This window comes from Symphalangus syndactylus, chromosome X, assembly GCF_028878055.3.
Source record: "Symphalangus syndactylus isolate Jambi chromosome X, NHGRI_mSymSyn1-v2.1_pri, whole genome shotgun sequence".
Taxonomy (NCBI): Eukaryota; Metazoa; Chordata; class Mammalia; order Primates; family Hylobatidae; genus Symphalangus; species Symphalangus syndactylus.
Window position 1 is genome coordinate 32,966,736 of NC_072447.2, and position 26,330 is coordinate 32,993,065.

Below are 26,330 nucleotides of genomic sequence, written 5' to 3' on the forward strand. Positions count from 1 at the left end.
GATAGTCTCTGTGTTTTCTTGAGTAAATTCAGTTTAATCACCTCTGGTAAGTTGACTGATATACTTGATTTCATTTTATTCATCTTACTCTATTAAACAACAGTTTAATATTTCCTCTATATTTTCTAGTTAAATTAAATTGCCGCTCATTCCATTTTCCCCTTTGTGAATACCTACTGTTGTTAGACTTTTATGGAACTTATAGGTATATGGGCTTTTTAAACATGCCTTTATGTGAGATTTTAAGTGATAAAGTAACAGATACATTCATGGAGTTGAAAGACAAGTTGGTGTCCTTTTGACTGTAACTCAAGTGATCTTTCCACAATACCAGGGCTTTGGAGCAAAACCAAGAATTTCTTTTTTTTTCTTTTTTTTTGAGACAAAGTCTCACTCTGTTGCCTAGGCTGGAGTGCAGTAGTGCAATCTTGACTCACTGCAACCTCCACTTCCCGGGTTCAAGTGATTCTCCTGTGTCAGCCTCCTGAGTAGCTGAGATTACAGACGTGCGCCACCACACCCAGCTAGTTTTTGTATTTTTAGTAGAGACAGGGTTTTGCCTTTTTGGCCAGGCTGGTCTTGAACTCCTGACCTCAGGTGATCTGCCTGCCTCTGCCTCCCAAAGTGCTGGAATTACAGGCATGAGCCACCACACCCAGCCCCAAACCAAGCATTTCTAACTGAAAAACATGGCTCATGCTCAGCCCAGCTTAGGGTCAGGGTTATCCCTCTATCTGGGCACAAATCTCATGTTGAATTGTAGCTCCCACAATTCCCTTGTGTTGTGGGAGGGACCCAGGGGGAGGTAATTGAATCATGGGGGCGAGTCTTTCCTGTGCTGTTCTCGTGATAGTGAATAAGTCTCACGAGATCTGATGGTTTGATAAAGGGGAGTTCCCCCGCACATGCACTCTTGCCTGCCACCGTGTAAGATGTCTCTTTGCTCTTCCTTCATCTTCTGCCATGATTGTGAGGCCTCCGCAGCCACGTGGAACTGTGAGTCCATTAAACGTCTTTCCTTTATAAATTACCCAGTCTTAGCTAGTTCTTTATTAGCAGTGTGAGAACAGACTAACACAGGCCCTTACCCAGTCATTGACCTAGAGGGGCTGGACTGCCATAGTGGGATCGCAGCCCCCGATGACTCCCTTCCTGGGGTCCCTGGGCCTGTGGGGAGGACAGCCATCCTAACAGGAGCCTATCTGGTGTTGTCATTTTAGAAAGCCTTCCGGAGAATGTACTTGGAGCTCCTAGTAAGATATCTCGGGCCAAGGAAAATGTCACATTTCTTTGCTCTTGGCAGGAATCCCAGCTCCTTGGCTTGGGAGCACCCTTTCTCCCATGCAGAACAGAAACTTCATTTGGCCGTTATGTTCACCGCCAATTAATAAATTATAGGAGAACAAATTAATTTACTTATCACTCGCAGCTTGGGAGATAAACTTGTTCAAAGCAGGGAAAGTGGGGTGATAAAAAGATCCCTGCAGGAAAAACGTTGGGGATCCCTGGGGCACTCACATGTTGGGTCTGAGTGGGTGAAATCACTCTTCATTACAAAGCTCTCAGAGGATCCGCAGCAGGGGCACCTCGTCCACACCCCCCGCCCCCAGCTGGCCTCCAAAGAGTGTGGTGAGGTTCCAAATGAGGTGACAACATTGGAACTTGCTGCATCCTGAACATGTGCACTGAGTGATGAGGGTGCTGGCGCTGTGGTTGTGGGGACCCTGACTACACAGCCCTGGGTGTGGCTCAAAGTGACAGTCTCCCACTGCCTACCAGCGCTACAGACCCCACCCTGCAAATCTCCTAAAGGGAGAAAACCTGCTTCCCGCTCCAAGCACTTGGTTGCAGTAGGAACACCTGGGAACACATGAAAGCGTGCTGGGTGGGGTCAGGAGGCTCAGCTCTGTCTGCTTGGGCTCACCGCTACTGTGTGTGAGCTGGGGCTTGCGTTTCCTCGCCTACGACAAAAGTGACGAACAGAATGCAGGGAAGGCCCAGGTAGCACCCCCATCCTGAGTTCTGCCTCCGCCTGCGCTGCTGCCTGTGGGTTGTGTGTGAAGCACGTGAGGCCCTGTCCCTCAGTGCTCAGCGATGCCGCTGGTGGTCTGAGATGATGTTGGTGGTGATGGTGAAAACTCACACACTAGCACTTCTTCCAAGCCCATTGGTATTCTGGGGGCTTCACCCATATTAACTCATTAATCTTCACAACCAGCCTATATGAGGTTACTGTTATTATCACTCCTATTTTACACAGGAAGAAACAGACACAGGTGAAGCCACTTGTCAACATTGTGTAGCTGGTACGCGGTGGGGCAGAGCCCAGTCAGGCTCCGGGGCCTGTGTGTGGGCACTACTGTGTGCTGTCTGGGTCTGTCCTGGTAGCCGAGTTAACCAAAAGCAGCACAGAGATCATGAAACTTCATTCTAACCTGAGCTTTCAACCTCCTCCCTCTCATCAAATTTTACTTAAAAAATTTTCAGAAACTAGCAAGAGTCGAAGTGGCCCGATGTCCCCTCCTTCTATTTCCCCTGCCCCTTGTCCCCGTGGCCCTGGGGGCAACTGCAGGAGGGAGGTGACCCTGGGGCTGGGGAGAGGATTCTCCTGGCGTTTGCTCTTTTTCCTGGCTGCCCAGGTGCACCCTTAGCCATGTCCAGTCCTCAGGCTTTCCCCAAGAGGGAGAATAACGGGGGCATGGGCCAAAATCCTGAGCTGAAGTATAAAGGCCCCAAATAAAGCAATTATAAATGGAAACTCTGAGGCTGTGATTCACTCAAGCAACATGACTCATGTTCTGCTAAGGTTTCCGTGAACAATATGTTCACAGTCTGATTTAATTATAGCCTAGATTTACTGCTGCCTCGGGGAGCCTCCGAAGCTCACCCCATCCCTCACTACCCCCAGCGCGGCGCCTGGTGAAACGCCTCCCAGTGCGAGAGTGGGAGCAGGCACTGGAAATGGTTTTCTGCAGGTGCTATGTGTCACATCGTGCACAGTGGACAGCTCTTGGGACCTCAGCTGGGCGGGGAGGCAGAGTCCTCAAGAGCTCTGGGGTACAGCTCAAGCCCCCGGGGATGGGGGAGATTGTGCTTCCTGGGCTTCCCCTCGGTGCAGGGGCCCCTGCAGAGTTGAGGTTTGTCAGGGCCGAGTGTGGGCGCCTAGAGTGATCGATTGAGAGAGAGGATCCAGTCACAGCTCCCTCACGCGAGGGTTGGAGGGAAACCCGGGGCTGCCTGCCGAGCTCGGGGGCGTTCCCGCGGGGACCCGATAACACCGGACAGAAAATGTCCCACTTCTCATCGCTTTGTGCTTTCAGTGAGAACCCCCCGGAGGTACCGCATTTAAAGGGGATAATTTCAAACGTGGTGATGTGGCCACAATTATATCCTCGTTATCAGAAAAAAAACTGTAGGTCCCCTCCCTCTGCAAAGCACAAAAGCATTTGTGTGCATTTCAATGTGACAGAATGCTGTCCCCCAGTATCTGTTGCTATGTGCTCTTTCCACGCCCCCCGCACCCCGGCCCTGTTTGCTTGAGTAATGAGAGTGGAAGAGGGCAGCCCACTACTGTGCGCTTTAGTGTTGTCAGCTCCGTTAATTTGCATGTCACATAAGCGAGGCGTAATAGTTTCATTTGCGCATGTCCCAAATATTGCCCGGGACATGCTTGTGCTAAAACCAGATTCCTTGTTTACCTGAAATCCAAATCTATTTTTTGAGACGGAGTCTCACTCTGTCACCCAGGCTGGAGTACAATGGCACCATCTCTGCTCACTGCAACCTCTGCCTCCCAGGTTCAAGTGATTTTCCTGCCTCAGCCTCCAAGTAGCTGGGACTACAGGCGTGCATTAGCACGCCTGCCTAATTTTTGTGTTTTTAGGTAGAGATGGGGTTTCGCCATGTTAGACCTCCCAAAGTGCTGGGATTACAGGTGTGAGCCAGTGCACTGGGCCTTAAATCCAAATATAACTGGGTGTTTTTTTTTTTTTTTTTTTTTTTTTTTTTTTTTTTTTGAGGCAGAGTCTCACTTTGTTGCCCGGAATGTAGTGCAGTGGCGTGATCTTGGCTCACTGCAACCTTCGCCTCCTAGGTTCAAGTGATTCTCCTGCCTCAGCCTCCTGAGTAGCGGGGATTACAGGTGTGTGCCACCATGCCCGGCTAATTTTTGTATTTTTAGTAGAGACGAAGTTTCACCATGTTGGCCAGGCTGGTCTCGAACTCCTAACCTTAAGTGATCCACCCCCACCTTGGCCTCCCAAAATGCTGGGATTACAGGCCTGAGCCACTGCGCCCGGCCGGCGTTTTGTATTTTTAGTTGTCAACTCTGGCAACCCTACATGGACTTTGAAGTCATACAACCTGACTTCAGATGCCCCTCTGTCATCAAGGGCATGGGAAACTCTGGACAAATGACGTGGGCATTCGGAGCCTCCATTTATCATAACCACAACCACATCCCGGGACCATAGCAAAGATGAGAGTGAATGTACGTGAAGCACGTAGCACAGGAAGCGGTATCTCGTTGTAGTGGAAGCTGTTGGCCCTGCTGCATCCCCTTTATTGGCCGGTGCACTCATCCTGCAGCTTCTAGGAATGTTGGGTGCCAGCAACGCACAGCGACCCCCTTTTCTGGTGCATTGCCCTGGGCTGATGGGAGGTGCTTGCCTAAAAGCTTGTGTCCCATCCGTGTTCCCCCCAACTACCCCCATTGCCACCCGCGGGCAGCCAGCAGTCACTGGCTAACTGATGTCAGAGGCTGCCTTTATCTTGCAGTGCTCACTCCAGAGCCCCTGTGGTGTCGGGCTGGCTGGGTTCCACCTGACGCCACACCCTGCTCAGCTCCTTCCCCTGTCATTCTTGCTTCCTTCCAGGCTGCTCCCTGGAGCACACTCTTGGCATTTCACTTGTATAACATGCCTGGCCCTGGCACGCTGCTGGTGCTGGTGTGCACACTGATCACATAAGCTTGTGAGCACTCAGCGCTGAAGGCCAAGGATGCCTTGTGCTCTGCGAATGGGATCTGCTGGGGGCAGGAGGGACTTGGGGTTGGGGTACATTGCTGGGGAACAGACAAGGGATTTGTCGCCTCCTGGGAAGCTGGGAAATGGTGTGGGGTGGGTGACTGGGAGAGGACGGCCAGGGACAGCTTCAGGCCTGGTGTCCTGCAAAACCTGACACCTAGCAGATGGGAAGATGCGGCTCAGCTACCTCCTCCCAGAGCGAGGCTGAGGAGGCCACGTGGGCCCAGGAGGTTCAGCCTCAGCTGGGCTGTGCTTGGGGAAATCATCAGGACTCAATGCAGAAAAATGACATGAATTAGGGGGCTCGCCTGGGTGCCACGCGAACCTCTCCCTGTCTCTCCACCTTGCAGGCATGCTTCTGGGTACCGACACTCGTTCCTCCAGGAGGAGTGGTGGAAAGGAGGAATCCTTTGGCCTCCAACCCTGGAAGAAGGCGTATAGTTTTAAAGGGCAAGGCTTGGCTTTGAATTGCAGCTCTGCCACTTCTTTCTCTTTCTGTTTCTCTCCCTTTCCTTCTCTTCCCTTTTCCTTCCCTTTCCCTTTCCTTGCCCTTTCCCTTTTCCGACAGTCTTTCTCTGTTGGCCAGGCTGTAGTGCAGTGATGCACTCTCTGCTCACTGCAATCTCCACCTCCCTGCGTTCAAGAGATTCTCCTGCCTCAGCCTCCTGAGTAGCTGGGACTACAGGCACATGCCATCATGCCCACTTAATTTTTGTGTTTTTAGTAGAGATGGGGTTTTACCATGTTGGCCAGGCTGGTCTCGAACTCCTGACCTCAAGTGATCTGCCTGCCTCGGTCTCCCAAAGTGCTGGCATTACAGGCGTGAGCTACTGCACCCGGCCCCATCTCTGCCACTTCTATACAGGCGCTGGAATCCAGACCAGCTTCTGAACATCTCTAAGCCTCAGTTTCCCTGTCCACAGAAGGGGGCGATAATGCCTTTTCTCAGAGAGGTGGCGTGAGGAACAAATGGCGTGTGAGGGATGAGTGTGCCTAGGATATGGGGAATGGATGTTCTGCTTGTTTTCTTTGCCCTAGAAGTCACTGTACTTCAACCTGAATTTCCAAAGAACATTGTCAGACACCTAAAGAGAAGATCACTTGAAGGAAGTTGAATTTTGATATTTGAAGTTTAACTGTTTTGCCACTCACAGTACAGTTACTTACTTTTTTTTTTTTTTTTTTTTTTTAAAAGAGAGAGTCTTGCCATGTTGCCCAGGCTGGTCTCAAACTCCTGGGTTCACACCATCCTCTTGCCTCAGCCTCCTGAGCAGCTGGGACTATGGGTGTGTGCCACCACACCCAGCTAATTCTTAAATTTTTGGTAGAGATGGAGTCTCACTATATTGCTCAAGCTGGTCTCAAACTCCTGGGCTCACGTGATCTTCCTGCCTCAGCTTCCCAAAGTGCTGGGATTACAGTCACGAGCCACGGTGCCAGGTCAATTGCTTACATTTTAATGGCCAAAGGGAAGAAGATGTTCTCTAACTTCTGAAAGTGTTCGGAAAAACTGCAGAGCTTAAATGACTGCTGAGAGACTTGGGATTCTGAACAGACACTGCGAGGGGCCAGAGTTTGGGGATTGGTGACCTTAGACACAGCTGCCGCCACTTTCCGATGGAGAGAGTGTCCTCTGAGTGGAGCGAGTGGCGGAGGTCGAGGTCGTAGAGCCCAGCCCCACTAGGAGGCATGGGAGGTCCCTGAGGAGGGACAGCAGGCAGGGTCCCACTTAGAAGTACCGCAATGGCTGTGTCTTCCTTGGTCCTTCCAGGTTGTTGCTGCTTGTGATTCTTTGCTTTCCCAGGGTCCATGTGGGAGGAAACAGCTCACAGGTCATCAATGAGACATCGAAGAGAGCCGCTAGGTGTTGTGGCAGATGAGGCAGTGCTTCCACATGTGCTAACGGGCACTCCGGGTCACGAAGAGTGATCCACCTTGGCAAGGCTCTGGACCTTGGTGGCCTTTGACATCCGACCCAGAGCCTATTCAGGATCCCAGTGTCTCCTTGGATTTGGAACAGGTGGCCTGGCATTCCCAGCAATGAACACCAAGCTTTTCTCATTCCTTTGGCTTGTACAGTACAGACCCCTCAGCAACTACGCTCCATGCACGCAGCACTGTGTGGACAGTGCTTGAGTGGCGATGGCCACCGCACTGCGCTCCCTCCCCAGCTCATAGCTGAGGTCTGCACCCACTGACCAACGTCTCCCCAGTTCCCCTGGTAACCACCTTCTACTCCCTATTACTGTGAGCTGGACTTCAGATTCCACATATAAGGAGGATCACGTGATATTTGTCTGCGTCTGGCTTATTTCACTTAGCATAATGCCCTCCAGGTGCATTCATGTGGTGGCAGGACTTCCTCCTCCTTTTCTCTTTTTTTTAGGCGGAGTCTCGCTCTGTCACCTAGGCTGGAGTGCAGTGGTGCAATTTTGGCTCACTACAACCTCCGTCTCCAGGGTTCAAGGGCTTCTCCTGCCTCAGCTTCCCAAGTAGCTGGGATTACAGGCATGCACCACCACACCCAGCTAATTTTTTGTATTTGTAGTAGAGACAGGGTTTCGCCATGTTGGCCAGGCTGGTCTTGGACTCCTGACCTCAGGTGATCCGCCTGCCTCGGCCTCCCAAAGTGCTGGGATTACAGGTGTGAGCCACTTTTTTTAAGAGACAGGACATCCAAGTCCAAGGAGACACTTGTATCCTGGGGAGGCTCTGGGTCAGGAAGCCAAAGGTCACCAAGGTCCAGGGCCCTGATAGGGTGGGGCAGTCTCTGAGACCAGGAGTACCCATTAGTACTCATGGAGGCACCGTCCCATCTGTCGCCCAAGCTGGAGTGCAGTAGCTTCATCCCAGCTCACTGCAGCCTCCACCTCCTGGGCTCAAGTGATCCTCCCTCCTCAGCCTCTTGAGTAGTTGGGACCACAGGCGTGTGCCGCCACACCTGGGCCCACTCTGCCTCTGCTATGAGTGCTCTCCCCCAATGGCCATGCAGCCCTTTCAGCGCTTTCCAGTCTTTGCTCAGATCTTTTCTTCTTGACAAGCCCTAGCCTCAGCAGCCTATTTAATACTGCTGCCTGACTCCCTCACTCCAATCTTTCTTTGCGGCCGGAGCTGGCCTCACTGTGGAATTGGCTGCATAACGTTCCGATTTGTTAAGGTCGTTGCTTATCGTCTGTCTCTGCCTGAACTTAGGCCCTGAGATGGGAGGAATCACTGTTTTGTTCATGGATTCTCCCAGTGCCTGGCATGTAGTAGGTGCTCACTAAATACGTGTTCAGTGCACTGACTGAGGAAACTGGAGCCCAAAATGGTTATGTGACCTGCCCAAGGCCACCCAGCACACTGGGGAAGGAGCAGGGATGGAAGCCTAGACTCTGGTACCAGGATCAGAGCTCTTAACCACCAAATACTACTGCTCACCCAGTGACACCTGTGGCCTTTGAGTGACCTCCACCCCTCTTGTCTAGGTCTCATTGGGTTGGGCTGGCACCCTGTGCGCCCTTCAGTTTCTACCCAGGCTGGTGTCTGGGCTCTTTTGGGGGTTCCTGCTCCCACCTCTATATCCCTCCCAGGAAGTGGACTAGACTGTGTGGTCCCCACCAACTGTCCCCTCACTGCCTGTTACCCCCTCACTCTCTACCCTGTCACAGGAGCAAGAGGCAGCCAACTCCTTGTGACCTCAGCCTGGCCTAGGGGGTGGCTGGCAGCTATTAGAGTGGGCCTCGACTTTCAGAGACCCCTGAATGACATTTCACCAGCTCTCTGTGGCTGTGCCCCCAGTCCTTTGGCCTTCAGGCGAATCCTGCCCCCTGTGAATTCCTCTTCTGTCAGTTTTGTCTCGGGGAGGGTCGAGGCATAATCCCGAGGTGCTGCGGGGTCCCTGTGAGAACGAATTGCTGGCCCCGGCAGCCTCTAAGCCTCATGCCCACAGCAGCAGCGGCACCCTCTCCATGTGTCTTCCCCACGCAGGAGAGGCACCAACCGCCGGGATGCCCTTGGGGGAAGCCAAGGAACAGACCTGCAGAAATAGCTCAGCAGAGGCCCCAGGACAAAGGTGTCCACTCTGTAGTTTTTCTAGATTTGCGGGGGAAAGTGCTAATGGTCATTGCAAACTCAATGCCTCTGTGCCTGTTTTTTCTTCCGGTCAACCTCTTATTTATTTATTTACTTATTTTTGAGTCAATGTCTCACTCTGTCACCCAAGCTGGAATGCAGCGGAGCAAATCACGGCTCACTGTGGCCTCAACCTCTCAGGCTCAAGCTATCCTCCCACCTCAGAGTCTCAAGTAGCTGGGGCTACAGGTGTGCATCACCACACCTGGCTAATTTTTATTTGTTAACTTTTTTGTAGAGATGGGGTCTCATTATGTTGCCCAGGCTGGTCTCAAACTCCTGAGCTCAGGTGATCCACCTGCCTCAGCCTCCCAAAGTGCTGAGATTACAGGTGCGAGCTACCTCACCCAGCCCTGCATCTTTCTTTAAGGCTTAGTAAATAATTGAAATTTTAATACTCCAAGTGTGCATGAAGAATGTATGTATTCGCAAATTGTTGAGCAGACCTGTCCTCATGTCAGTCAGCTCAAGGTTGTTAACTGTGTCACTGAGACCTTCTATGTCCTTGATGATATTTTGGTCAGCTTGACCTACCAGTAGTAAAAAAAAGATGTCTCGAAACCTCCCACCACGATGATGAAGTCATCTTGTCCTTATACTTTTGTTAATGTTTCCTGCATTTATTTTGAAGTTGTTTATTGGATAAAGAAATGTTTAAAATGGAAATGTCTTCTTGGCAAATTTCATCTTTTATCATCATGTTATCCCGTTTCTCATCCTTAATACCACTTTTGGTCCTGAAGTCTGTTTTGCCCAACAGTAACACAGGGGGACCAGCCCTCTTTCTGATAGCGTTTGCCTGGCATGTCTTTTTTTTGTCCTTTTCTTTTTTTTTTTTTTTTTTTTTGAGACGGAGTCTCGCTCTGTCGCCCAGGCTGGAGTGCAGTGGCGCAGTCTCGGCTCACTGCAAGCTCCGCCTACCAGGTTCACGCCATTCTCCTGCCTCAGCCTCTCCGAGTAGCTGGGACTACAGGCACCCGCCACCATGCCCGGCTAATTTTTTGTATTTTTAATAGAGACGGGGTTTCACCGTGGTCTCGATCTCCTGACCTCGTGATCCGCCCGCCTCGGCCTCCCAAAGTGCTGGGATTACAAGCGTGAGGCACCGCGCCCGGCCTTTTTTGTCCTTTTCTTTGCAACCTTCTGTATCCATATGCCAACAAAGAGCATATATCTTTCTACATGAACCATGTAAACCCGATCTGTCAACATTTGTCATTTAACAGGGGTCTGGTCTCTTGACATTATTGTCACCATCGATCTAAGTAGCTGGTTTTGAACATGTTCATGTGTACGGTGGCTTCTCCTACCTGGTCCTTCCCATTGCAGAGCATACGATGTACACTGCTTTGCATTACAGACTTATTTTAGTTTGTCACATATTGTCTGGGTGACAAACAGACACACAGGCACTCCGTCCTGGCTTCAGGATGGAAATTCTGTGTTTCTATGTTTCTCGTCTTTTTTTGAGACAGAGTCTTGCTCTGTCGCTCAGGTTGGAGTACAGTGGCACAATCTTGGCTTACTGCAACCTCCTCCTCTCAGGTTCGAGTGATTCTCTTGCCTCAGCCTCCCGAGTAGCTGGGATTACAGGCACCCTCCACCACACCTGGCTAATTTTTTTTACTTTTAGTAGAGACGGGGTTTCACCATGTTGGCCAGGCTGGTCTCAAACTCCTGACCTCAGGTGATCCACCTGCCTCGGCCTCCCAAAGTGCTGGGATTACAGACGTGAGCCACCACACCCAGCCTCTCATCTTGTTTTTGAATTGATCTCTTTCTCACCCCTTATATTCGAAAAGAACATTTGCATATTTCACATTCCAGAGTGTCTACTGCCTCACCTCAAATTCTATCATGCTGATTTTATTTAGACTTTTCATTCTGGGTAATTATTAATATATTTGCAGTCGGGGGTGGTGGCTCATGCCTGTAATCCCCAGCACTTTGGGAGGCCAAGGTGAGCGGATCACGAGGTTAGGCGTTTGAGACAAGCCTCAAACTCATATATATATGATATATAGCATATATATCATATACAGTATATGATATATATGATGTATAGCATATGTATTATATGCTATATATCATATATGCTATATATCATATATAATATATGCTATATAATAGATAAATATATATTATATATAAATATATCTATTTGCTCTTTTGCTTTGGTTTTGATTACTCTTTGAAGACAATCAAAAATCTTACCAAGGGCTGGACTCAGTGGCTTAAGCCTATAATCGTAGCACTTTGGGAGGCCGAGGTGGGAGGATCACGTGAGCCCCATCCCTCAGAGCGCAACCTCCGGCTTCTTTGTGGGGATATTTTTGTTGGACATTAGACCTGCCCGTGCTGCCAGGTCCCCTAGGCTGCCTTCTCCCAGCCCAGGACTGATGCAAGGGGCCCTGGACAAGGCATAAGAAACTTCAGGAAGCATAGAAAGAGACCATGACCCAGGAGGCTAAGTGCTCCTGGCAGACTCAAGGTTGCCCAGCAACAATCTCCCTTCTTCCCCACTAACAGGACCCCGAGTTTGTTGCAGATATTTGACAAGTGAGGTCTCCAAAGGTGCCCCACCAACCTTGCGAGGCCCATGATGGTTCCAGACTTAGAAATCCATCCTGTTAATCCTTATTGCACTTGCCAGTGATTAGTGTTAAACAGGCATATGACTCAGTCCTGGGCATTTAGAATTAAGGAAAAGTCTGCCAGAGGGCTTCTAGGGAAGACTTCCCTACCTGGAATGGGTTGATAGGGAGAAGAGGGGTGGAGAGGGAGTGAGGGAGCGAGAAAGAGAGAGACTGGAGCAAGAGAGAGAGAAGCCAAAAGCTAAAGAAGAAAGCCCTGACCCTCCCTTCTTGGTTGGGATGTTGTCCTTTAAGGAAGTGATGCTTGGAGCTGTGGCAGCCATCTTGTAACCATGAGAAAAGAAAGCGCCACTCTGAAGTTGCTGGAGAAGAAAGACAGGAAGAGCATGGGTCCTTCGTGGCATTGTTGAGCCACTGAACCGACTCTGCAACCTCCCAGCTGCAGTCGTTGTCTTGCATGGGGTGAGAAATGTCTTTATTGTTTGAGCCACTGACAGGCTGGGTAGCTGCGATAGACAGCTGAAAGTATCCTGAGAGATGACTAAGGAATTTGTCCTCTTGTGTAATCCTGCCTGCTATTTTAATTTTTTTGAGACGGAGTCTCGCTCTGTCACCCAGGCTGGAGTGCAGTAGCATGATCATGGCTCGCTGCAGCCTCCGCCTCTGGGCTCAAGTGATCCTCCCAGCTCAGCCCCCCAAGTAACTGGGATCGCAGGTGTCTGCCATCACGCCCGGCTGGTGTTTTTTGTTGTTGTTGTTTTTTTTTTTTTTTTTTTTTTTTTTTTTTTTTTTTTTTTTTTTTTTCATTTTTTGTAGAGATAGGGTCTCCTTATGTTGCCAAGGCTGGTCTGGAACTCTTGGGCTTAAGCGATCCTCCCACCTCATCTTGGCCTCCCAAAGTGCTGGGATTACAGTCATGAGCCACCGCACCCAGCCATTCCTGCCTTTTAGAGTCCTGGGAGGAGACAGGTTATCAGAACGCAGATCCCAGGCAGTGCAGCCTGCACATAGGCAGAAAAGATGACAGTTGGGAGTTAAGGACCCTTTCCCCATCACACTGGCCAGCTCAGGGGCTGAGAATTCCACAAGTCACAGCTTTCACCAAAACTTGCATGTGACTTGTGAAATGCAAACATTCCAGGGAGGACTGGGAGTGACCCGCACCCTGTGGCTTCTTTCCTGGAACACTTCAGCACCTGAGTGTCTCCCAGGTAGTGGGAGGCTGGCTGTCGAGAGGACAGCATGGGAGAAAAGGGATTCGGAGGCTTTCTCAGAGGAATTCATTGAATATTTGCTCTGTTCCGGCAGCTTTATCCCCACTATGTTTTTTTTTATTACACAAACATTTATTTAGCACTTACTATGTGCCAAGTGGTATCCAAGCACTGTAAAAATATGTCACATTCAATCTTGTGACAGTCACGCGAGGTACAGGTGCTCTCACTAAGCCCAGGTACAGAGGTGGTGGCCCCGGATGTGGCCCAGGCAGACCAGTGCCAGCCCCAGTGCTACGCTCTGAACCACCCAGCGTGCCAGGCAGCTCTTGTAGTCTCAGGCTGCTGTGTAGCAGTGACACCTCCAGCGAAGTGGCACCACTTATTGCCAGCTCCCTGGCCCCAAGCCCTCCCTGGTTGCCCGCTCTGGTGGGTCCCAAGTGGGTCAGACAAAAGGCAAGCCCTGCTCCTCAGCCTCCCCCAGGGGCATCCCCCATCCCAGGCTCTCTCCCTTCTTCTAAGGGCAGACAGCCTTCTCCCAAGTGAGGGCAGGAGGCTCCACACCCCTTTGCAACCCCAGGCCCTTGGGCGGCAAGTGTCAAGAGGAAGAAGGAATCCAGAGGTAGGTGAAGGATGAAGACAGGGCTTTTATGCTCTTCGCTTCTCTTCCTCAAAGTGCCACCTCCTGTCTCTGTCCGCTCTGCTCTGTCCTTGGTCCGTATAGCAGAGCCCTGCTTGGGGCGGCGCTGATTTCAACACCCTTGACCTTGAACTGGGCTCCTCCCAGGTGTGCCAGGCTGGAGTCCTCACAGACCTCTCTCTTGCTCTGTTTAAAATGGATGTATCCTCCTAGCTCGTTCTTAAGAGTCCTCCAGAATCTTCCACCATGAGCACCGTCATCCCCATTTGACCAATCAGGAAATGAGGCTCAGAGAGTGACTTGCTATCCAAGGCCACGCAGCTCGAATGTCACCTGTCTGATCCAAAGCTCACCTTCAGACACACCCTGGGCCCTCCGGGATGATCTGGAGCCTGCAGACCTAGGCCGGCGCCACCGTGGGGTGGGGGAGTGGCAGCAGCCTCTGTGCTGAGACTCTGCCAGTGCCACGTGATCATGACCTCATTACATACATGGTATTGTTACTGTTATGTCCATTAGCTTGTTAATCTCTAGAACCACCACATGAAGATGGTTTATATAATCACCATCCCATTTCACAGAGGAAGAAACTGAGGCACCAAGAGATTGTGTCTAATCAAAGGGTGTCCAGCTCTAAGCAGCAGCATGGGGGTCAAAATTCTGGCCCATCTGACCCCTGAGCTCCTGGTGGTGACAGGGGCCCAGGAGGTGGCCAAAGCAAGGTGCAAGACCTTAAACCCAATGCTGCCTGTGTCACAATTTTGCCAAAGGCTACCATCTGGGAACAGTCCCACATCACAGCAGAGGCTACTTAAGGGCTTTGAGGGCTCCAAAGCATGAGCCACATTTCTCCTGACCTTGAAATGGACTCTTTGAGAGAGGCAGGGAGGGACCTGGTGTCCCCGCTTCCTAGCTGGGGCAGCCAGCAGACTCGGAGGAGCTAAGAGACTTGGCCACTGTTCACGGTGCTGCATCCCCAGCCTTGCTGCGCCGCCCAGTTGCAAGCGTGTCTTCTATCACCCTGGGCTGAATTTAACTTCCTAACCCCTGTATGCTAAGCTGAGAATTCCCTTCCCCTTCAATATTTCTCTTCATATCTACTATCCAAACCTTGGATAAACTGAACAAATGAGTCTCTCTTCTGAGGTAAATTTGTTAGAGACTAAGGCAAGTTTCTTTGCCTAGATCTAGGTAAACATGGAGGCTGGAAATGGGCTTCTTTCTGATCTGCCACTGACATGTGTGAATTTCTGAAATTCACAAGCCCTCTTGAGTCTCAGTTTCCTCATCTGTAAAATCGAGGTGCTAACAGCAGCCCTAACTAAGCAGGCATCGATGATGATCACGTGCTCTTCAGCACCTGTGGAATGTGTCCCTCAGCTGGAGCCACAGCTCAAGTCTTCACCCTCCTCTAGTTTCCAAGACGCCTGAGGTTGACAGGCAGAAGACCCCCAGAGGACAAAGTCGCCGATTCCAGGGATTCCTTGGAGCCGATCCTCTTGGCCTCAACTATCCCCTCCTATATTCCCTCTCCCCACCGGCTGGGGTACGCACTCCCTGGCCAGCCTCCTGGAATGTTCCACTGGTCCCCACCTCCCAGCAGGGCACCCCTCCCTCCCGCTAGTGGATGACTCACTACATTTCTTTCTTGCTTTTTTTCCGATTGTGCTTTTTTTAAGTTTAAAAAAGAAATGTGTCAAAGTCAGCACAGCACATCTATTTAAAGTGCAGAGGAAGCAGCCTCTGAACAACTTGCAGTGTGGAGCCTTTAGAACCTTTCCAGGCCTCAGCCCCAAAGTCTGTCACGGTTGCTTTCCAAAGCCCCAATATGAAGGGCAGTGGACGCTTGGGGACGTCAGGGGGAGAGGTCAGGTGAGAGCAGGAGAAGGCAGGGCGGAGGAGGGTGCCCTGGGGATGGAGTCCCGGCCACTGTTTCCTTTGCCCACCCCATCCCCTGAGGGAGGTGGCGCCAGCAGATGCAGGTATGTGGCTTTGTATGTGCATGTCGGCTTGAACGTGGTGTAGGGACCACATAGGGTTTCAGGCCTGAGGCAGCGGAGGGAGCTGAGGAAGGGAACAGGCATCGCTTCTCTCTCCCTCTTCTGTCATTTCCACACCCCCATTTTCCAGTTACTAGATTATCTCCCCTAAATAGCAGCAAAGCAGGGGCTGCTCCCGAAGGCTGTCAGCTCCTCAAAATAGGTGGAAGGAAGTCACATGGCCTCGGCACTGGCTCCCTTCCTGGCTCCGCCTCTCACACATGTCCCTCCAGACCTGCGGTGAAATGAACTGGTTCTCCCCTCTGCCTCTGCCATGGCTCCTTTGCCCCCTAACCCTTAAAGCAGATCTCTCTGGGCAGGGTTGGCAATACTTGTCATTCTTCCCAGTGACTTGGGACAAAAGCCAAAGTCTGGACTCCTTGGTGGCTCCACTCCCGCCCCCTGCAGACGTGTTGGGTGCAGTCCTGCCTCCCACCTTCGCACTGGCGGTTCCTGCTGCCCGGCACTGTCTCCCCCAGGTAAAGTGAGGCTCAGGCCCTCACTTCCTTCAGGTCGCTGATCACATCTTGCCCACCGAGATCTTCTCCAGCCATCCCAGAGGACAGGCCCTCTGTGCTCCCAGGCCTCCCCACCCCTTCCTCTGCTTCGTTCTGCCCCCGATGTGCTGCGAAAATCATCACTCCTTGTTCATTTTCCGGGGCAGGGAGGAGGAGGAGTCAGTCTCACTTCCTCCCTCAGCTGAGCTGCAGGAGACTCAGAGATGGCCTTGGCCTCACCCAGCTGTGCTGTCCCCACCCAGCCGGCTGCTTTGACATTTCAGGGACTAGTCCGATCCTGCTGGGTCGGATTCTTGAGCAACTCTGGCGCTGTGGCCCTGCACTTTCTGGAGGACTGAGTGTTTTACTCAGCCTTCACCTATGAGGAGCCCGTGAGACCCAGGCGAGGGTTGGGAGGGTCAAATCCCCACCCTCTGCCCCAACCCATCTTGAGCCTTTACCCTCTTCCCCCAGCATAGCTGAGCAAGTGGGACTGGGGCTGGTGGAGGGGTGGTACCTGGCATTCAGGGGCCGAAGACAGTGGCTCTGCTAAGGCCCCTCCACCCCCAGCCAAGCCCAGGAAGCCCTCTGCATCCCCTCCACCGAGTGCCCGCAGTTCCCAGGCTGCCTGGCCTGTGCCCACCTCTCCCTGCGTTTTCTGCCGCTCCACACCCCCGAGTCACGGCTCTGGTCACTCTGCGGAGCCTCTGCTAACCCCGTGCTGGAAGTGAGCTCCCCAACCCGGGCTCCACCTTGACCCCTCTTGCACTGCAGACTTATTTTTGACTCTTTGCCCTACTAGGCATGGAGCCCTTTGCGCCTCAGCCAGCCAAGCCCAGATCCAGCCACGTGGACGTGTGCTGAGGGCACCCAGTCGATGCACAGTCTCCACCAAGCTGGGACAAAGGTACACATCCTGCGGGGGCAGGGCGGGGCGGCAGTCACCACCCTAGCACTAGGGAGCTCTCTGCTTTAGGGGATGGAAAGCCCAGAATCCTTTCTGGTGAGATTCAGGCGGCAGTGCAAGGAGCCACTAGGCTGCTTCATCTTCTGGTGCGAAGAGCTGCGTCAGCCGCAGTGTGTGCAATGCCCTCTCAAAACCTTCTCCCAGCCTGCTGGGCCACTTTTGCTCCAGATCTCTTTTGGCTAATGAGGGAAGGGGGAGCGGGAAGCTGTTGCCTGCACTTCCAGAAGGAGGGGAGGGAGGGGAGAGGCAGAGAGGGCCGCCTCGCCTGGATGGCTGTGCCTCCCTTGAGCCCAGGAGAGACTCCAGTACTTACAGGAACTCAGGGAACGATCCCTGGTGACAGCTGGAGGAAATTATTCACACTGTCAGGAGAGAGGCTTATACCACGAATGGTTCCAATTCATTATTTTTAAATCCCCCAGCTGGCTAAAGAGTTAGAAGAAAAGATGTGACAATCATTTGAGTCTTGTCCCAGATGGGCTGTCACTCAAGGGCTATGAAAATCTAATGGGACTGGGCTGGTGGTCACAAAAACTGCAGAGCACACTGGCAATTCTGCAGGGCTTCGCAGGATGGTGGAAGGTGGTCTGGTGGGCCATACTGGGCAGCAGCGGTGATCCAGCCCCTATGGCTCAGTAGCATTTCTACCCAAAGAGAGAACATGTAATTAATTGTCCTACCTCCAGCCCAGAGGTGGGTGCCAGGATGGCTTGCATGCACCTGGGGTGAGAAGGGGTCGCCTACACACCCCTCTTCACTCCTGACACACAGCCTTCCTCAGGGCCAAACGTGCTCCTTGCGTCAGCTCTCCAGGGCAGACCCTGGCGAGGGCACAGGTCCTTCTTTTATGGGCAGAGGAAAGAAAAGCAAGCATTCCGGCTGGAGCGGACACTGAGTTTCGGATGTTTGGCATCTGAACCTCCTTCCTGTGTTCAGGGGATCCCCATGTTATAAAGTGGGGACCTCCATTTTGGAAGGCAGAATTCTCAGATGTGGCTTTTTTCTTTTCTTTGAGACAGGGTCTTGTTCTGTCACCTAGGCTGGAGTGCAGTGGTGCGATCACAGCTCACTGCAGCCTCAACTTCCCAGGCTTAAGTGACCCTCCCACCTCAGCCTCCTGAGTAGCTGGGAAAACAGGTGTATACCGCTGTGCCTTGCTGATTTTATTTTTTGTAGGGAGGGTCTCACATTGTTGCCTAGGCTGGTCTCTAGCTCCTGGGCTCGAGACCTCCTGCCTAGGCCTCCCAAAGCGCCAGGATTCGAGGCACAAGCCACTACGCCTGGCTGGACGCTGTTTTTTCTAACCTCTCCCTCAGCCAAGGCAGCATGTTTGCCTGAGACCTTGAAGTGGCAGCTAGTGGCTGTTTAAAATCCCTTTTGGTGACAAGTAGAAGCCTCTACATTTAGTTTCCAAAAGAGCAGAGGCAGTGGTCCCAGTGACAGTGCCCAGCATTGGGGGTGTCTGTGGTGTAAGTCCTGGGGTATGAACCTGGGAGTACTGGAGAATGACATGGGATCTTGGTCCTGGCTAGGGAGTTGCTTAGCCTGGTGCCTATGTGGCCTATCCAATATTGTTTAATAAACTTCCCACTTAACCCAGCCACGGTTGGTTTCTGTTATTTGCAAATGAACTTCGAGACAGTGGCAGCTGGTGGCACAGAGATTAGAGCCAGTTACCGGGATTTCTCTTTGGCAAATCCATCCTGGGTTTGCATCTGGGAAGGTCTTTCACAAAAGGAGATGTGGAAGGCGCAACCATCCCCTCGTGCCCAATTCAGATGCAGCTTACCCTTTGCAGAGCCTGGCACCTTGGCCACGCCAGCTGCAAGGGAAAGGTGTGGCGGCCACCTGCAACGGTTGGGCCAATGCTGCACGGGATTCGGGCTCAAGATGCCAACACCCTGCTAGGCCAGTGTAGGGAACACTCACCACGGGAGCCTAGGGGCTTCCTCAGGGGCCTTCAAGCATGAAAGAGATACTTTGCACCCTCCCACCCCCCAACCAGGCTGTATGCCTGCCTGGCCCTCAGTGGGCATGGCAGAAATGCTAGGATTCGTGTTGGATTCATGCATTTTTCAGAATAGTTTAAGGACTGCACGAAGACAGAGGGACGAATCACATGACTTCAGAGTTCATTGGTTCCAACTATTCCAGCCCTCCTGAGAAGGCATGTTTTGCCAAAAGTGCACATATGTTCCTCTAAAGAAAACCATGGTAGTTTTTTGATGGAATTTTTTCCCTCTCCCAGGCATCGTCAGACGCGCCCAGCACTCGACTGCAGAGCAGCCTCTCTCGCAGTTTCCACTCTCTTTTCTCAAAGAACTCTCTTGCTAACTCAAGGCTGTGGCTTTCCTAAGTGACTTTTTGAGGGAGACAGCAGGGACTGGGGCTTTAAGAGGGCCACAGCGCAGCTTTCTCTTTTCCCCTCACAGGCAGAGCCATCAGTGGCCATGTCGGGGAGAACAGAACGCGGTGCTCTCACATCCTGCAAAGTACAGGCCTGCGGAGCAGATGGCAGGAACTTCAAGAGCTAAGTCACCTTGAAAGATAATGGCACAAAGGGCGATTGGGGGTGGGGTGGGTGGGAGGCTTTTGTACCCTTTGACAACAAGGAAGCAGAAAAGACAAAAGCTATTTGCCAGCCTGGTGTGGGAATCAATAGAATTGAGAGATGGTTCTGCTGCAATTTCCATCAAGGTGGCCAAGCCTCCTGTCTTCTTGTCCAGAAGTAAGTGGCATCAACCAACTCTGCCAAACTGCATTTCCCGCCTCCTGATCTGGGGTCTTTTCTTTTTTCACACAGGGAGCATTTCCATCCTCTCTGTCCAGGCAGCTGAGCCCTGACAACCTCTCCTCCCCTTCACCATGCCCCGACTGACCTCCTAATGGAGCCCCATCCCTCGAGCCCCTGGGCCTGTGGAAGGCAGGGTCTCCCCCTCCTCCTTGTCCTCCCCTGCTCCACTCCAGGCGGGGTTGCAATAGGGCTTATCTGGTTTCCTCTAAGCATGAAGCCCTTGGCCAGAGGAGGAGCGGGAGTTCACGTCATGCCTCCATGCTTAGTCCTGGCCTTTAGCATTTTTTTGTGGATGGGTAAACTGAGGTGCATAGTGGTCAACTCATGCCCAGGATCACAGAGGCACTGGCAGGGTGGCAGGAATGCTGAATTCACCTCTGATGAGAGCCAGGGATAGCAGTGGGTGGGGCGCCGGCTGCTTTTCAACTGAAGCTGTTAAAAGGAATACTTGTTCCTGGACCCACCGGCTTGCCCTCCAAGGCAGAACATGCTAATCCCAAGCCCCGGCAAAGGTTCAAATTGACTTCTTGGCTCTGAGCAGGGAGGTAGAAGTTTCTGCCCCCCCCTCCCCACCCCCCTGCTCCGCCCCAGGCTCGAGGCTCCAGGGGCTGCCCGGCCCCTCTCGCCTGGCCTAGAAACAATCCCCTCCCGCCACCCCCACGCAGGTGCTGTCAGGACAGGCCCTCTGCCCTCAAACATCTGCTCCTCTCCTTGGGGAGGGGGGGGGCCTCAGCTGCCCGCTGAAGGGGCCAGGCCTCAGAAGCCTGTTCTCCTTTGAAGCTGACAGCTTGATGCCTGTGGAAATGCGGTCCTATTTCTGGATTTCATTTTAAAGAGGTTTCAAAGGAGTGGCTGGAAGGCTTGGTGGAATCGCTTATTACGGCTCCTCTCCCGGCCCGCGGCTTGGTGGCTGAGCACGTCATCATCATTGGCAGGCAGGTGACTGTTCTAAATTAGCACCTGGCTCATGCTGGAGGGCTCTAACTCTTCCCGAGCTTTTTCCAAGAACAATTTTCATGACTTATACCTTCTTATACCTTTCCCACATTATCTGTTTGAAATGATCCACGGGGCAGGTGAAATATGTGTCGTCTCCAAGACTCGTTTCTGTTGGGCATGTCTTAAAGACACACACATGCAAAGGCTATGAAAATGCGACCCCCCAGACCTGGGAGGCTGCAGCCCGTGGAGCCTCAGGGGCAAAGGGAGCAAACCGGCTTGCGAGGGAGCTGCTCTGGTCAGCGGCTGTTGTGGGATGGGGAGGGAACAGGGTGGCCCAAGGGGGCAGGGGCCTGGCGCCATGTCTGCTCACGTGCCACCCTCCTTGTCTCTGGGATCTGCCCCCCAAATGCAAGAAACGCGTAAGCCCACTGTAGCAGATACGGAGAGACTCTGGGGGATTTTCCTTTACCTAACTTAACTACTCTGCACCTCTGCAGGGGAGAGCATTATGGTTTGGAAGAAATGGAAACAAGGGCATGGAAGTCCCATGTGGGCAGAGCCTGCACACCAAGATTGGAGTGCTGAGTCTTCTAGACTGCAAAGGGTTTGACTCAGCCCAAAGAGGACTCTGCCAGGAAGCTGTCAGGCACCTGAGGCCACCTGCCTCTCCTCTGCTTCAGGAATAACCGTCAGTACTGCATCTTGGCTCTGAGGGGCACTGGGCATCACGATGCCCACTCAAAGCAGCTAAGGCATGGTGATCTCTGCATCTCCATACAGATGTCCGAGGAAATGATCCCATAGCCTCGTCTCTGTTTCAGAGGCAGAGTCCACCTCAATCTAGCCCATTGCTCTCCACCAGACAGAGCGCACCTCCTGGCCACTAGGTGAGCATTTGTCTTTCAAGGTTTATTAATTATTATTTACAGAAACTGTTTTCCCATTGGTTTTGTTTCCTTCCCCCAAGGTAAGACAATGCCCGGAGAGAAACTCCATTGCTAGGGCATTGGCAAAAGATTTGCCAGACCCTGACACCTGACTCGACCTTGCTCTCCTCCAATCTGTGCCTCCGACTGCACCCACCCAAGAGAGTGAAGACCAAAGTGCTTCTACCAAGAGGGTACAGGTTCCTAGCCTGGCTCTATTTTTCAGAGGGAAGCATTGTTTCTGCAGGGACATGCCTGTTCACTTCCATGGCACTGCTGACTTGTGCTCACCCTATGACGCCTCACCCAGAGCACAGGAGTGTTCACCCCACACGAGCAGGGACCACAGGTCTAGCCCTAAAACAACTGCTTGCCTGGCTATAAGAGGAGACTTGCCTTTTTTTTTTTTGTAGATTCCAGAAGATGCAGGATTTTTCCTAAGGCAGGAGAAAACCCTAGTTCATAGACAGCCAGGATAAAAACCCTGGAAGACCATCAGCCAAGGTGAACGAAGAGGAATTTTCTAAATCTTGGGGATAGAGAATTACGTTACATGAAGGCAGCCATGCCAATAAAATGGAAGGCTATGAAAGCAAGCAAGGCACAAGCAAACCCCAATTCCAGAGAGAGACACAAGCGTTCTATTTGGTGAAGAGTTTGGTGCACAGACAGACTGCATCCTGTGAAGAGGTGGCCCTTGTCAAGGCTACTGCCGCCGGGAGGATCTTTGCATCTTTAGGATGTGTCACTAGCTCATCGAAACTATTTTTGTAACTCTCTGCAAGAGCCAATTTAAGCTGGCGTCTCAGTTCCCTCTGCACTCAAAAGAGACCAATTTCCAATTCCTCCTCAGAGTCCGTGAGACCAGATGCTACGGCAAATGTTCCAGAGAAATGAACCTAGAAAATGATCCCGGGGCGCTCCTTGCGGGGGAACACAGGATTCCTCAGCTCTGTCTCTGTGGCTTTAACATACATCAATCAGTTTCAGGGTGAGTGCTGCCATTGCCCCCCAAGAGTGTTTCTGATGGGACATGCTTTCCTGATGATAGCACAGGGGATCTTGGGGGACAGAAGGTTCCCAGTAAGGCTAGGGGGCATGTGACAGATTGAGAGTGTGATGTTTCCAGGTGAGACCCTATTGCATCTGGCAGCCCGAATTGGGCAACAATTCCTGCAAATGAGAAGCCACTGCTCTTGTTAGGTAGGTCATCGTCCCGTAAGCCCCACTCGGAGCGCTGTCATAAAAGAAGTGGCAGATTCCCGTGGCTTGGTCTTTCTCCAGGGTGTCCATGGCTCCAATCGACACCTGCAGTAGGAAAGGGCAGAGGGGACAATGAGTGGAACCCCCGCTCCCCGTCACGGTTCTGCGTGGTGGTGGCAGCGGGTCAACATGGGCAGGGTGAGGGTTGCTCTAGTAGAGCCTTGGCCTTCTGAGAGGCTCCAATTCTGAGGGCACGAAGCCAGTGCGGCCAGGGGGAATGCCCTACCTCTCTGGGCACTGTGCTATCACACACCCTAGTTTGCAGCTCCTGACTATAATGAGGACTATTCTGTTGAACCTGACTTTGTGTACAGGGTAAGGGGTTCACCCAGGGTCACATGTGTTGCAAGTGGTGGTGTTTGGACAAAAACCTGCCTTGAGACAGGCCTATCCATCCCCAAAGGTCTTGAGATTTCCCAAGTGGCCACTGTACTATTTTCTAAGCAAGTGGTTGACATTTTTTTCCCCATCTGTGATGACATTTTCTTGGTTCGAGTATATTCTTTCCTATTGGACATAGAATCTCCAGCCTCAACAGAGATAAATGCCAGCCAACCCAGCTCCCTGGCACCCCCACCTGGTCCTGCAAGAACAGCTGACTGGCCATCTGCACGATCTGGTCCACGTGGATGATGCCCCCGATGCTGGTCATCTCCGTGTCCGAGAGCAGCGTCAGCACCATGATGGCTTCCACCAGCAGCTGCCGGTACTCGGGCTGCGGCACGCGGTTCAGCACCGATTCCACATGGACAGCAAACTTGATCTCATGAGGGGTCATCTACCAAAGGGACAGGCAGGCAACCACCAGTGAGAGGACAAATGCAGCCCTATCAATCACCGAGTAACCAAGGGTGACCGTAGCAGTGCCTAAGCTCGGGGCTCAGCGCCACTGCTGCCCCTTTTCTGGCCACTCGCTGGATCCTGCCGGCAGTGGCCCTCAGAGCAGGAGGCTGGAGTGTGCCTCCAGGAGCCAGCCTGTCCTAGCCTGATTTAGCTACCCTTCCCCCCATCGACTACAGCTTCCAGGGAGCAGGGACCATTTCTGGTTTCTCTTTCCTCTTCATTATTCCTTCCAGCATGAAGCATGGTGCTTTGGGTGGGGTAAAACTAAAAAAATCCATGTTAAAAAGAATGACAAATCACCTAGGGATGATGACTGTTTTTAGTTGGAGAAAAGGGCCGAGAAGGCTGCCCGTGGGGCGGGCCAGGGTGGCATGGAGATTGGCTCCTTTCTTTCAACAGGGTTCTAAGGGGTGTCTGGCAAATGCAAAGAGCTTGCTAGCCCCGAATGCTGAGTCTCAGGTGAAGAAAAAGGCCGATGCCCATAAATGCAGGAAAGACATTTTGCCAAATATAAGGGTGAAGTGGCTAGACAGCTCAGAGCTACAACTGGCCTGTCAATTAGAATGAGCCCAAAAGGAGCACAAGAGGTCAGAGTCCATGCAATGAAGCCCTTATTGTGAACCCATAGAGGGGCCTGCCTCTGCGTTTTTCTCATCGTACCTCTCGGGTCGTCGAGGATGGGAGGACGTAACCATCGATGGAGAGACCGTGGCACTGGAGGCAGAACACAGCGCATTTCAGTCAGATTCCAGAACAGGATAAGCACGTGTGCGCACACACACACACACACACACGCATGCACACACCAGGCGTGCATGCACACACAGCACCCTCTGCCCTGGAAACCCATATGAGGGCTGGGACACGCCAGACTGTCAGTTATTTTTAGAGAGCTTGTTCTCGCTGCCCACAGGCTGTGTTTTCGATGGAACAATTCTAGGGAACCCAGCAGGCATCTTTCAGATCTCCCCCGAACAATGCCCTAGGGGGCTGCCGAGTCCTACTGGGAGGCTCCACATTGTACTTGGCAACTGGGCCCTGGCGGCTGCGAGGCCCCTTTGGTGCCATAATAAAGAGGGATTTTCATGGCTCCTGCTGGGGAAGGGATGCTTCTGTGCCTTTGCAAGCATCTATTTTTGAGATTTCTATAATAAGCACCAATCACAAAAGCCTCCAGCACATGCACAGACATGCACATGCACACCCGTGTATATAAATATCGAGTGCCAGCTCAACATAAAATGCTTTTTCATAATAGAAATATCTTGGTATTGCGCCAGTGAGTCCGAGCGGAAGCATGTGATGCCCCAGGAAGAGTGGGGAAATTTTCTAGGAACAGCTTGTTCTAGTCTACCTGGCCACCTTCTAAGTCCCAGCACCCCGGACCGGAGCGTCCCCAGTGGGCTGAGGGCAGAACAGCAATGGACACTCCCATCCCCTTAAGAGAGGTGGGAAATGGAGCAAGCACCATGAGCCCCTGTAGGCTCCTGCCTGGGTCCCGGGAGTCCAGCTGCTCGGGGCAGGGCCTGCTCCGACCTCCTCACATCCCCCTGCGGTGGTCGTGAGGAATACCTTGGGGCCCCTGTTGCAGAAAGAACCTTGAGCAAGTGGTGCCATGGCTTTGGGAAGGGGGCTGTTGTATGCTGTCACTGGGATTATTTTTTCTCTTCTCTCCCACTGTGAAATGAACTAAAAAATAGTTCTGGGGGAAAAAAATGTCTTGGTTTGCACAGCTTTCAAGTGAGGCATACTGTCCTTCCATTCAAGGGAAAAGACAGGGAGGGCCTGCTGCAGCCCAGGGAGCTGCACAAACTCTCTCGGGCTGATGCAGCAGGGAGACACTGGGGGGGTACAGAGAATGCTGCCCCTCCTTGACAACAGGCGCTCAGGGAGGTGCTTCTGTGCTCGGGTACACGCACCACAGTTCCCAAGGACAACCACTGGGGAGACGTGAACAGCCCCAGGCAGATGGGAAGCGCAACAGCCGGCTGGCTGAGGGGAGTGGGGTCCCAGGGTGTGAGGGAGATTGTGCCTTCAGGGCACACAGGACCTGGGGCCAAACTGGAAGCTCTCCACCTCTATACACCTTGGGACTGAACATGGCAGGTACCCTGGGAGGGTAGGGCTCAGTCACATCGCTGAACAGCAGGGACACTACTCCTGCCTGGATGTGCGGGGCGGGGGGCGGGGGGCGGTGGGCTGGCCTACTCCAGGCCCCTCCTGAACTGTCATCCCAGGTTCCAGGCCTGTAGGGGCTGCTCTGGGTGGTTTTATGGGGTTTTCATCTGATGCCTCCCAGCCCTTTCCCTGTTCTTCTATGTTCCTAAAATACGTCCAAGTTGGTCCCACACAACCACAACCTAGACTGCCACCTTGTCTTACTTGCTGTGCTTCTCAACCGGGGTGATCTGCCTCCCACGGGACGTTTGATAATGCCTGGAGACACTTTTAGTTGTCACACGGGGGTGGGGTGG

At 52.4% G+C, this 26,330-nt stretch overlaps 1 protein-coding gene and 1 long non-coding RNA gene across 11 annotated transcripts in view; one reads left to right on the plus strand and one right to left on the minus strand.

Moving 5' to 3' along the window:
• Positions 1–917: 917 nt before the first annotated feature.
• LOC129476402 (uncharacterized) lies at positions 918–23,009 on the plus strand. Of its 4 annotated transcripts, none has more exons than XR_010119700.1 (5): positions 918–996; positions 12,026–12,193; positions 16,924–17,028; positions 19,521–21,711; positions 21,792–23,009. It is a non-coding gene; the product is annotated as an uncharacterized lncRNA (long non-coding RNA). The 4 variants fall into 4 exon arrangements; XR_010119698.1 differs by lacking the exons at positions 918–996; positions 12,026–12,193 and adding an exon at positions 15,821–16,103 and having other exon boundaries at positions 19,521–20,821; positions 21,322–21,711; XR_010119699.1 differs by lacking the exon at positions 12,026–12,193 and having other exon boundaries at positions 933–996.
• Positions 22,369–26,330, minus strand: part of PHKA2 (phosphorylase kinase regulatory subunit alpha 2) — a 92,763-nt gene continuing 88,801 nt past the window's right edge. For all 7 annotated transcript variants that reach the window (XM_063634972.1, XM_063634968.1, XM_055269322.2 and 4 more), the window contains 3 exons: positions 24,517–24,570; positions 23,591–23,791; positions 22,369–23,058 (listed from right to left, as the gene is read on the minus strand). In XM_063634972.1, the coding sequence (XP_063491042.1) occupies positions 22,888–23,058; positions 23,591–23,791; positions 24,517–24,570 (426 nt within the window). In that variant the 3' untranslated portion in view covers positions 22,369–22,887. The remainder of the gene's footprint in view (positions 23,059–23,590; positions 23,792–24,516; positions 24,571–26,330) is intronic.